This window comes from Bactrocera oleae, chromosome 4 (assembly GCF_042242935.1).
Source record: "Bactrocera oleae isolate idBacOlea1 chromosome 4, idBacOlea1, whole genome shotgun sequence".
Lineage (NCBI taxonomy): Eukaryota > Metazoa > Arthropoda > Insecta > Diptera > Tephritidae > Bactrocera > Bactrocera oleae.
In genome coordinates this window covers 59,164,239-59,176,556 of record NC_091538.1, presented here as the reverse complement: position 1 = coordinate 59,176,556, position 12,318 = coordinate 59,164,239, and the positions used below count along the sequence as shown (strand labels likewise).

Sequence of the window (12,318 nt, the reverse complement as noted above, 5' to 3'; positions counted from 1 at the left end):
GCTAAGTTCAGAATACTCAAATTAGTTTTACTCACATCCCGGCCCGATATAAGGATTAGTAGAGAGTAATTACAAAAAAAAATATAACAATTTATGCTCTCCCTGAAAGTTTTTAATACTCAATGCAAACTTTTGAGCCACTTCTGCAGAAATTCAAAACACCTGTGCAACGATTCAACCTGATTCTAAAAACTGACCAACAGTCTCACTCTCATCTAACCCGCACGAGATTTTTTCACTGTATCCGCCTAAGCACACTCAATCAACAAATCGACGTCAACTCTGGTAACGAAACCAAATTTGGTAAATATATTTGTTGTTAGTGAGACGACGAGTAGAATATGGCCAATTAACTCGAGCAACTACAAACAGTCTACACTGACATTCTGACCGTAGAGTTCATTATACTCGTCTATGACCGAATTTGGTTATACCATATGTGTACCATACTCACTACATATAAAAATCTTCGGTTATACTACTCGTACTCTTATTTGCACGAATACTAAGCTGACTAACTGAGAGTGCTAGCGGATACGTCATACACGAGTGGTAATAACACACACATACTGAGATGTTAACTTTCAATTACAGGCGCACAGTTAGCACAAGAGTGCAATGAGTTGTAAAGCCGTTGGCAAAACTCTCAGATATAAATTGCTGAGACAACTTGCAGTTATGTCGGCTTAATGAATGGGGCTAACACAAAAAGCCGTTGAAAGTATATATTTTTAGGCATATGTACATATTTATGTAAGTGAGGAAAAACTAAGTGAAATGTAGGCAAAAGTTGGAAAGAATAATTATATTGAAATAACAAACAGCAAATAAATATCGAATAACCTATAAAATAAACATATGAAATATGGCAATATAAATGAAAGTAGAATTAAAATTATAAATACTATATTGTATTCAGGTATATGTGGGTAGTAAAAAAAAATTAATAAATTATGCGCAAAGAAAAAAAAAATAATTAAAAATAAATTTTGTAGTACATAAAATAAAATGAAGACATAAAAAAATAATAAACAAAACACAAAAAAAAAATGATATATAAAAATAAAATTAAAAATAACTAAAAAAAATATCAGTAAATATAAATATGTAAAAAAAGTATTATAATAATTAATATAAAAATACAAATGAAATAAATATTTAAAATTATAATTATTTGTAATAACCAAATAACTAAAATAAAATAAATAATTAAAGTAATTATACAAAAAATGTAATATAGTACAATAAATAATTCAAATAAATACCAAAGTAATAAATTAAAATTAATATGTAAATAGAATTATTTGAATAAAATGATAAAAAACCAAATTAAAAGAAAAATAATAATTTCAAACGAAAACAAATAGAAAATAAACAATTAATATAAAAAATTGTTTACATAAATATTAAATAAATATAAAAACAAGAAAAACCCTAACTTCGGCTGCAGCGAAACTACATATGTATGGCAGTTTTATGTTATAGTGCTCCGATCTGACTAATTTGTTTTAGAGATTGTACCGTTTTTCTTAGATAAAATCCATGTCAAATTTCGACGAGACATCTCATCAAATAAAATGGTTTTTCATACAAAATCTTGAGTTTGTTCGTTTCAGTTTACATGACAGCTGTATCCAATGGAGATCCTATAGAGATATATCGGCGATTCTGACAAATGAGAAACGGATGTGTGCAGATCGATATTTAAAAACTAAGGGACTAGTTTGCGTATAGACAGACAGACCTACAGACGGATATGGCTAAATCGACTCAGCTCGCCATGTTAATATACTTTATATATATTATACTTTATACATACATATATTTACACTTTATAGGGTCGCGTCAATTCATTCTGAAGATTACAAATTTTGTGGCAAACTTAATATACCCTGTTCAGGTTATAGATATGCAAACATCTATATAAAGAAGGCGCAATAATACCCCACTGGCTTTCGCCACAGTTTCGAAAATTCTCGAATTCGGAATTTTCGGGTTTTTTTGTTCGGACGAAACTTTTTTTTTAGAAAGCGTCATTTATAGAAAAAATGTTCACAAACTTTAACAACCATAAAGAAAAGCGAAACAAAAAACATTTAGGGCCATGGAATGGGAATAGCATATTCATATTCTTTCGTATTTTTGAAGAACTCAATTTTAGATGTTTCAGTATAGTATTTTTTTTTTGTGTAAATTTTTGTTTTTGAAACACAATAAACTCATGGTGATGTGGTGGTAAATGTTACCTTAGTGCTGGGTGGTTAAACCTCTTTTGATTGGAAACTTCAGTCACAATACAGTTCTTATCCTAAAATTCAAATTTTTAAACCTTGCGACAATACAAAGGTGCAGGTCCACAATGTGTACTTGTGTCATGAAAGCGTGTACTTGTGTTATGTTGTTTATAATACAGCAAATCTCATTGCGGATAATATAGTCATAGTTATTTGGTTAACGCTGTAAAAAAAAAAGTAAATAACGATAATAGATGTAACGGTAAAATTTAAAAATCATACCAAGTTGGGCTGTTCATGTCAGGAATACGAAAACTATGCTTTCAAACAGTTGTGCTGCTAGAGCTGGTGGAGTAGATAAAGACAGTATGCCATCATGTATATAAGAATGACTAAAAGTTTGCAATTTTCACTTTTAAATTTTTATTTCATTTTACAATGATTGATTTATTTGTGTATATGAATTATTATTTCTTATTTATGATTAACAATTTGCGATATTTATATTTGTATTATATTTATATTTTAATTAATTGTAAGTAAATTTTTAATTTGTTTGCTAAATTTCTTTACACAGTTTCGTAATACGAAGATCAGAAATTAAGAATTGGTAACTGTTTAGCGACATTATTTATACCTATGACGTAGAACAAAAAGTTAGCGGGCTGAAAGGTTTGCATTTAAAAGAAAGCTTATTGTCTAGGCCTAGCGCTGGTTTGCATTGCAATATTTTGCATTTTTTTTTGTGATAATTTTTCCAATTAGCGAAATGTACCAATAATAAGTTACGCATTTCGATTGTCGTTTACAAGTTTTTTCTGTTCTGTTTTAATTAATTTACATGTGTACAACGCGCTTAAGTAAAATGCCTATCAACTATTTTTGTAAGTAAAAACTTTGAAATATGCAACATTCACGCATTTAATTTTTTTTTTTATAAAATTAAATTTGATAATTTTTTTTTTATTGGAAAATTAAATTTGAAAATTTTTTTGTTAATTTAATTTGATATTTTTTAAATTAAAGTTTATAATTTTTTTAAATTAAATTTGTTTTTTTTTGTAAATTTAAATTAAATTCTTTTTAATTTGAAACGGCTGTTCGCCACACTGCATCAGCAAAGTAAAAGATATTTCTTAAATTAAAACAAGACGATAAGCAGAAATGTACTAAAAAAATTGTTTTACACATATCTGATGGCTTTTTGAGAAATATGGCGAAACTCAATAAAGAAAATAATAATTTAAGGATCTGATTTATATTATATTTCTTCATACTCATAATCAATTCAACTGTTCAATAGTTATGCATAATTTATTTTTGACAGTTTTGAATGATGCAATGTGACAGTAACGGCAAATACCATACATTATAACAACTCTCCAGTGACCTTTCAGCTGTTCTTTGTTTACTTTACAAACGTAGGTAATATAAAAAAATATTACGTGAGATTTAATAAACAGACAATTTAAAATATTCGTTTCCATGCCATACAACACAGAAATGTGCGCGAGTGTATTGTTATAGACTTGCAATAAAAAAAATTAAATTAAAAAAAAATTAAATTAAAAAAAATTAAATTAAAAAAAATTAAATTTAAAAAAATTAAATTAAAAAAAAAATAAATTAAAAAAAATTAAATTAAAAAAAATTTATTAAAAAGAAAATTAATTCAAGAATTTGCTGCAGCGCGTAGAGAATATAGTCATTAGTTAGACAATCACTTACGGCATGTTATTATGAAAATTATTGTAAATTTGTCTAACGCACTTTTGAGAAAATAGAAAAAGTGGTAATGTACGGGCAAAATTATTTATTATAATATTATTAGTAGTCATTTGGTAAATTGGCGTATTTTCATTTGATAAGCTGTAAATATATAAGCATCTGCAACCAAATATAAAAAAAAAAAACTTAATTATTAGAAACTGATAATACGCGTTTAATGTAATTCATGTAAACCATTGACAAATTATGTAAATATTGTAGTTGCGAAATTAAATTGAGAAAACTAATATGATTGCATGAAAATTAAATATGGTACATTAGCAGCAAGTAGCAAATATTTGAAATGTAACCGATTATTGCGCAAAATGTATGGTACTAACTAGTGCTTAGAAGTGTTATTCTTGCTCAGACACCAATGAGCTATCAGAAATTCAGCATAAATAAAACTGTTGACACGCAAGGCTTAAATTCACATTTTAGACACTATACAAAAGACACATCACTGCAAACAGTTCGTGGATGTGTGAATTTCTTCGTTTTGTTTTATTGTTAATTGCATGTTGATGTGGTAGTCGGCTAACTAATTTCCCAGCACATGTACATCTTCGTCTTCTTGCTCCTTTTCACGTTGGCGCACGGCCACTGCCGTCTCCACCAGCAGGTACAAACATTTGAATTTATCTTTATCGTCGCGTATAACACCTGCAAAGCAAATTAATTTTTATGACAGTATTAAACTATTTTCGGATTTATTGTGGGAACAAAAATGCACACAAACCTTTCACCAGATGACTGCCAGGATGTATGACCTGTACGGTTGATGTAATTGTATTATTATTTGTTGCATTTGCGCTATTATTATTACTGTTAGACGCATTTGAGACGCCCGATGTAACAACCGTTGCTTCGGCGCCAACTGTCACGCCCGGTTCAGGTTTGCACTCGACTGGGCTTACCAGTGCATTCACATTGGCAGCCGCTATCACATTGTTGCCTGTGGGGAGGACAAAAAGAAAAATTTAATTTAAATAAGACTACACAACAAGTAGGCGTTGTTTATACGCAGTATGGTACCTGTTGTTGTTGCGCCAGTAACACCTATTGCATGAGATTGCGCCGTCGTCGTGTGCGGATGTGATGCCGTCGTCCAATAGGTATTATTCGTTGCGGTTGGACTAGAGGTCGTTACTTCCTCGGTACTGAAAACAGTCCCGTAAAAGAAACGTTCAATAGACGAAATAAGTGTACGCATTCATTTCGGGACAGTGACAGACAATGAAGTCACAGATAACCAAAATGAAGCGGTATGAGCGAAGCAACGAAGAGATGGGTAGGGTTTTTTTTTTTTTTTTTTTTTTTGATGAACAACGTACAAACACACGTGGCGAAGAGATTAACAAAAATATTGTTGTTGTTGTTGTTTTTCCGTGTGTTGTTTTACGTTTATATAGGTAATATGTGTTCGTTTTAGTAGTGGTACAATCGCAGTGGCAGTGGTGATGGTGTTGGTATTGTTATTGGAATAATTTTGAAAAGTTCCAGGCAGGCAATAGATATGGGTTGTAGACCAAAAAATACGTGTAAAAATCGGAAATTTCGAAAAACATATTGAGCACAAAAAAATAGAAAGAAATTTTCAAAGAAGTATAATAGTAAAAGAGAAAATAATTCATACTGGTCAAATAACTACACCTTTTTTTTGTATAACAAATAAGCAAAAAAAAATAATGTTTTAATAAATACATTAAAAAAAGTATAATGTTTTCAAATCCAACTTTTGCACATATGCATATACCAGAGAGCTACGATTACTTGACTACTGAGCTGTTCGAAAGAGGTGTAGTTAAATGCTTTATTCGCATTGTCAAAACTTACTTCATAACGCTTTGCCAAGCGTCCGAGCTTTCAAATTTCCCTTCCTCCTCACTTTGCGGCTCGCACGAATCGTACTCGTTGACGCTGTCATCTTCCGATCTGTAAGAAAATAAATACACGTTATTATTAAAAAAGAATTTTTTGCTTTTATTCGCAAAAGAACAATCAAAGCGAGATATAATTCGCTATTATAAAAACAATCGCTAATACTCCAAATAAAATTACATTAAATTATGATAGTGCATCAACCCGACAAACAGCGACAAACTATACAATTGTAATAAAAACAAAAGCAAAGCATTTAAAATACAAGCCATTGCCCGACTACCTCAACGCATTGAAATATGAATTCTTTGTTTGCGGCATACTATTCTGGATGTGGAAAATTTGATTGAGTGTTTGTGAATAGAAGTATTTCGTACTGTGCGGATACTGAGAATGTGCCGCCGCAGAAGAGTTGATTGAAGATGGCGGAGAAGCTGGCAAACCTGCAACAGCAGCAATATCTGGATTTTGCATAACACCCGCGCTAGTATTGTATAAAGGCTGTTGCATTTGTGCAGCAGCAGCGGCGGCGGCGGCAGCTGCATTAGCGGCTGCTTGCCTTTGTTTAGCGGCTTGAATTTTTGCCAAAATTTTCGCTTGAATTTGTGGATGCAAATTTTGAAAACCTTGAGGATTGGCAGCAATCGCCTGCTGCCACCTTTTCGCATGGTTTTGAAGGCAGTTCAATTTATTCGATTGTTTGATTGATTGATTGACGGCGAAATAAATGCAATATTAAGTGATTAATAAATGAATTTAACAAGAGCAAAATAAATATATGATATTTAAACAAAAAAGCCATAAATTAAAATTAAGTTGCCAGGAATACTTCCTATCATTTTCGACATACCTATAAATTACACTATCATCGTACTCCATGTCTGGTTCTACTTTGACCATGTGGCCGCCCGGCGTTTGCACGAAATGCCCTAACGCCGTTAGTACATTTGCGACGCCATCATGCACCTCATCGCCCTCAACTTCCTCCGTCGCGCCAACGATCTAAAACAGAAAACAAAACAACAAACAAAAAATAAATATTTTAAAATAAATTTTTACGTGTATATTAAATGTGCTTACCACTTCCGAGGCTGGACTGCCAGTAATAGGATTTGGTACAATTCCACTTGCATTTAAACTATTTGACGAGTTTAATGATGAGTTCAGCTTTTTGCCGCGCCTTGAAATGGTGAAGTGTAAGGGGTCATTGCCCTCTCGGCGTATCATTTCGGGTAGTATGCGCCTACGGGCGTTGATAAACCAATTGCAAACCTTTAATTTAGTAAAGCAAAAGTTAACAAATATATTTTACAATAACTATCGAATTATACAACACACCTGCAGCACCGTCAAATTAGCTTCCTGCGATAGTGTAAACTTTTCTGCATCGCTGGGGTATGCATTGTAGCGATGTTCATACAACCAACGTTTTAAGATCTTAACAGATTGTTTCGGCAGGTTGCCGCGTCGCTTGCGCATTAATGAATTGTCCGCATTGCCATCATTGGATTCCATTAACATATCCTTGAAATCTTTGACATCTTGCATGTCAGACAAATCGTGCTCGGTCAAATCCTCTTCAACAATACTTTCATGATGATGTACGTCCTCATCATCATCGGCTTCAACAACACCCAAAACAGTGACACCGTCATGTTCAATATCTTCTTGGCCATCTTCCTCAACGCTCGATGTAGATTGAAATCGATCACGCGCTACAAATAAAGATATAAACCAATGGTTACGTGCGATTATACGATTAGCGTTAATTCGTAGCACCCACTTGATGCCGCTTAAGACAAAAGTTATTCAACTAATATTGAGTATTTTCATAAGCATCAATCAAAATCAATACCTTAAAGTGTGTGCATACAAAGTGTGTAAAGTAAATAACTTTTTTATAATTTCACATGCAAGTGACATTCCCTTGTCAAATTATTTATTTTGACATGCCGGCATGGCGATGTCAAGTGCCCCCGGTCTGTCATTCCATTCTAAGCTATTGTCAACGCAACTGTCTTTCACAAAAAGCCTTAAATATCGACGCAAAGCGTTTTTGGTAGCATAACAACACAGTATATTTAATAAAAACATACAATTTTAAGATTTTTTTACCTTCGTGCGCTATAATCTGTGCTTGTATCTGCGCCTCTTGCGCCATATCCTGTATGTCTTGGCGAACTTGTCGGTCTAACGCCAAATTAACTTCTTCGTGATGCAGTGTGTCCGGTGAAAGCATTTTGAATCTTCGAAATTGAGACTGTTTCCTCTTACAACTAGCACAATCGATGCTACAGAATCATTTATATTAGCAATCTTCTGCTAACGTCTGTTGGAGCGGCCCAACGTGTAATCTGAAAATTATACAAAAACGAAATCTAATTTTGAAATCTTCTCTAATACAACTCGCGTAACCAATTGGATTCATGAAATATGCTCTATTATATATTTAATTCGTTAGTTAAAAAAATGAAAGTCTTACAAAATTCAAAAGTTGAAATATTCAGAGTCAAAATTAAAATATGCCGCCAAACGTCTGCTTATTATTTGATGTATGTATGCAAGTGATTTTGTCTTCTAAATACGATTTAAGCGTTTTTCTAAAATCAATTTTTTAACTAAGTTGCCTTAGGGAACGCAAGTCAGCAGTTGCTTGGATGCTTCCAATAGTTTTCCTAGTTAGCGCTAGACTTGCGTTTTCCTCATACAGTAGTTTGCCGGCTCCAGTGGCTTTTGACATGCATTTGTGTACAAAATCAACAAAACGTCAATTTCTACTGCTATTTTTGACTAATTAAACTTCAAACTTTTTTTCTTTAATAAACTTGAACGCCACGAAATATGAAGCACGCGTTTGACAGTTATCATTTATTGTTCTCCACGACGTTTTACACCATTGCAACTTAAAGAGTGAATGCAGCAGATATACTTTCGTTTGTTGAACCTCTTTTCGTGTTGTTTCAACGAAAATAGAATTGGCAGAAGAGAAATAATAAATCTTTGGTTTCTTTTGTCAAAATGGCGGAAACAAAATAATTGGTGAGTGACATAGAAAAATGCAATCGGAAGGAAATGTCATTGAAATATCTTAAATAAATGAATGCAATATGTGAAGAAATACATATGTAAATATAAAATGTTCTACCACCCAGTCAAGGATTACCCAGTGGGTTTTGGAAGGTATGGTGTGATAGTTAAAGAAAATGTTCTTCCGCTAAAAAATCACCGCACCAATCAGATCCACATGTTTTAATGTAGGAATAGTCATATTCGGTTAAGTTATACGATTTAATTATATACAAAAAAATAGGTCAGAAGCGAGGTATACGATCGCCAAACTTCTGCGCAAGATGGCCGCATCTATGTACAGTACAAAATTTCGATGTTCCAATATTTGCCTCTTTGTATCCAAAAACTTGAAACTGTATTGTTTAATTTATTTAGTCAATGTATGAGCTTTTTTAAAGGTCCATAGGCGCTACGTTGACATCACCAATATCTATATTTCATACCTCAAATGTCGTTGAATGTCAAATAGAAGCAGTAGACACAGCGAAATACCGATAATTTTCACAAAGCAGAAAAAATGAAGTTTTGTCCGTCAACTAGTCAAAAATGTCAATTTGACATTTTCAACGCACAAATTTTGTTATTGTGTATACACAAAACAACTATTTTAGGTGTTGAATTTTCTAGATCACTTTTAAAATTTATTTGTAATTTCGATTTATATGATCGCGGAATTTTCACAGTTTTTCACCGATGTCGTTAACCATACAACAAACCATTCCATTCAATACCCAAAATGCTATCAAAAAGTAGACGAAACGAACATCTAGCTAGAGCCGATTTGACAGCCGAAGCAGCGAACGAAGGCAGAATTCACTTCGCTTTTGCGCCTTTACAATTCCGTTTTAACAACGAATTCGTAGATAAAGAATTGTGAAAGACGTAGGTGCAGTTATTCATTTGTTTTGCTAAGCACTTTCTATAGGGCTGTGAAATTTATAATTCTGCCAAATTTTACTCATATTTTGATTTCGGCATAACTCTAGAATTTCGCGGAACAAGATTTAAGGCGCGTTTCGCCCATCATTTGTGTTGATAGTAATCGAATTTGTTCTTATGAAATTCAAGCACAAATTGGAGCTTGAGTCAACACTATTGCAACCCTGGATACCTATTAACCCATTATATTTTGTAAGTTAATTCAATTGATATGAAATATGTTTTAAGCAAAATGCTATAACTATCAGGTATCAGGTCAGCAATTATGAGCATTTCATCAAAGGTGCTGTCTAACATAAAACGTTCAAATGATTCGGAAGAGGATGAATGCGATCAGCATAGCGTTTCATTACTGAAAGTTTTGAATTCTGTTCCTGCAAGTACAACAGAATTTGATACGCTGGTTGATGTAAATCCAAGATGTGCGGGTTTCAAGGAAGAATCCGAAAATTGCATTGACCCTTTATTTAATAATGTGGAAATTACTTCACAAAATTACTACACATATACATATCAGGATGCTGACATACTAAAATCCGATGAAAGTGATGATGATAATGAAAAAAATGCAACAAGTCCACTTAACAAAAGAAAACGACGCCAAGATGAGTTAAAAGCCCGTAATGGGTATTTATGGAGTACGGTAAGAACGAATGGATCTGACAATAATAGTTTTCAATCTGCACTACAATTGCTGCAACCTAAAGGTAAAGGGCCCGCACATACAATAAACAGTATACTAGAAATGTGGAGTTTACTTGTCGATGAACAAATCATCTCTCAAGTTGTGCACTACACCAACATAGAGATAAAGCAAAGGAGAATAAAATTACCACATCAACGGTTAATCGATGCGGTAGAGCTGCGAGCATGGATAGGCCTCAATTATCTTTGTGGTATATTTCGTAATGCTACACATAATGGACCCTTGGACGAATTATGGTCACTGGAGTTAGGAAATGCTGTATTTCGCGCCACAATGCCTCTGAAAAGATTTAAATTTATATACGAATGCTTACGCTTTGGAGAAAATGACGTAAAAGGAAAGAAACATAATTCACGGGCAATGTTGGATATATGGAATAAGTTTTTAGTAAACTGTCGTTCATATTATGCACCAAGTGGTAATTGTACCGTTGACGAAGTGTTGATTAATTTGACAAATTCAAGGAATGATTCGCAATTATTGACGTTATGCGATGCAAAGACGCTTTATATGTGCAATGCGATTCTGCACCCTAAAGGTGGTTATACGGAACGTGACGTCCTACGACTGGTATCCGACATAAAAGGAAGCAAACGGAATATAGTACTTACGCCAAAATTTATTAGCATAGAACTAACGAATAAACTGATGGAAATTGACCTGTCTGTAGTGGGCATCTTGCCAAACAATGCTTTGGAGTTGCCAGCAGATCGCGCGTCTAAAGATACTTGGCGAAGGCTATACTCAGATCAGATCACATTAATACCAAGTGAGACTAGTCCAGGGATATTTTTGGCCAGTGGCATTCCTAAAACTATAAAAGTTGAACGTTTATACAACTTAAGCTTTAATGCATGCAGGACTTACAACAAAGCATGCTGTATATACTCTACGCGACATACAATACCACAGAATGAAATGCTTTCCCCAGCTAATTTTTTTCAAAACATGCTTGACTATGCCGCAGTAAATTCATGGATACTTTTTGTGCTTTCATCGAATGGTGATAAAAGCATAAAACAAAGAAACTTCCAACGCCATCTCGGTCTATATCTAACACAACAACAACTTAAACGTCAACTTAATTCGAATCGTTTAACATTGCCGCAAAAAGTACAAATCTCCGAAATCTTGGGTGAGCCAACCGAGCAACTATTCGCCAGCATCAAAAGCGAAGCACATGGAGAAACTAACTTTATCTTTTTACAAACAGACAAAATGAAAATACCTGACGGTATCAAATTATTTCCGAAAAACTTGCAAAGTCGTTTGAGTTGTCGAAAGTGTCCCAGTAAAAATTCGAGAAAAACAAAAACGCGGTGCCAACAGTGCCTACGCCCGCTTTGCCAAAAACATTTTATACTGCGTTGTCGCGATTGCACAGGGGTCCCGGAAACGAATGCAACTGCAGAGGCAGACATATCAGAGACAGTAATTAGTGAAAGCGATAATGAGGAAGAACAGAATGACAACAACCCTTAATATATAGTAATTGCAGTATTATTTTTAATAAATAAGTTTCAACTTAAAGTGGACGCGTAGAAATGAATTTTATATAAATATAGAAGCATATGTGTCAAAACAAAAAAACAAGAAACAGAAATATTTACATTACTTAATAACAAAGGTGTGGTAAATGCAGTTCATATGTCTCAACCCAATATTTAAATTATATGGTCTTGAATAAAATGTTAATTTTTTAGTAAAGACTTCACGATATTA

The 12,318-nt window shown here is 33.3% G+C and overlaps 2 protein-coding genes across 8 annotated transcripts; one reads left to right on the top strand and one right to left on the bottom strand.

Moving 5' to 3' along the window:
- Positions 1–2,807: 2,807 nt before the first annotated feature.
- Positions 2,808–9,664, bottom strand: LOC106622237 (uncharacterized). 6 transcript variants are annotated; one of them, XM_036363020.2, is made up of 10 exons: positions 9,395–9,664; positions 7,998–8,236; positions 7,221–7,597; positions 6,963–7,154; positions 6,733–6,884; positions 6,166–6,540; positions 5,838–5,936; positions 5,037–5,173; positions 4,741–4,956; positions 2,808–4,664 (listed from the first exon to the last, which is right to left on the bottom strand). In XM_036363020.2, the coding sequence occupies exons 2-10, from the start codon at positions 8,119–8,121 to the stop codon at positions 4,543–4,545; spliced, it is 1,794 nt and encodes a 597-aa protein (XP_036218913.2). In that variant the 5' UTR covers positions 8,122–8,236; positions 9,395–9,664; the 3' UTR covers positions 2,808–4,542. The 6 variants fall into 6 exon arrangements, with proteins under 6 accessions (XP_036218913.2, XP_036218916.2, XP_036218914.2 ...); XM_036363023.2 differs by having other exon boundaries at positions 5,037–5,161; XM_036363021.2 differs by lacking the exon at positions 9,395–9,664 and adding an exon at positions 8,365–9,145 and having other exon boundaries at positions 7,998–8,260.
- A 76-nt stretch (positions 9,665–9,740) lies between these two features.
- LOC106622236 (uncharacterized) lies at positions 9,741–12,303 on the top strand. 2 transcript variants are annotated; one of them, XM_014241348.3, is made up of 3 exons: positions 9,741–9,833; positions 9,938–10,082; positions 10,139–12,303. In XM_014241348.3, exon 3 carries the CDS (start codon positions 10,156–10,158, stop codon positions 12,076–12,078), a length of 1,923 nt encoding a protein of 640 aa, XP_014096823.2. In that variant the 5' UTR covers positions 9,741–9,833; positions 9,938–10,082; positions 10,139–10,155; the 3' UTR covers positions 12,079–12,303. The 2 variants fall into 2 exon arrangements, with proteins under 2 accessions (XP_014096823.2, XP_036218910.1); XM_036363017.2 differs by lacking the exon at positions 9,741–9,833 and having other exon boundaries at positions 9,847–10,082; positions 10,146–12,303.
- Positions 12,304–12,318: the final 15 nt, after the last annotated feature.

Coding starts and splice junctions, on each gene's coding strand:
- LOC106622237 (XM_036363020.2), bottom strand. CDS start 8,121: ATGCTTTCACCGGACACACTGCATCACGAAGAAGTTAATTTGGCGTTA. Junction 7,598..7,997: donor ACAGATTATAGCGCACGAAG/GTAAAAAAATCT, acceptor CTTTATTTGTAG/CGCGTGATCGATTTCAATCT. Junction 5,174..5,837: donor GCTTGGCAAAGCGTTATGAA/GTAAGTTTTGAC, acceptor TTTCTTTTACGG/GACTGTTTTCAGTACCGAGG.
- LOC106622236 (XM_014241348.3), top strand. CDS start 10,156: ATGAGCATTTCATCAAAGGTGCTGTCTAACATAAAACGTTCAAATGAT.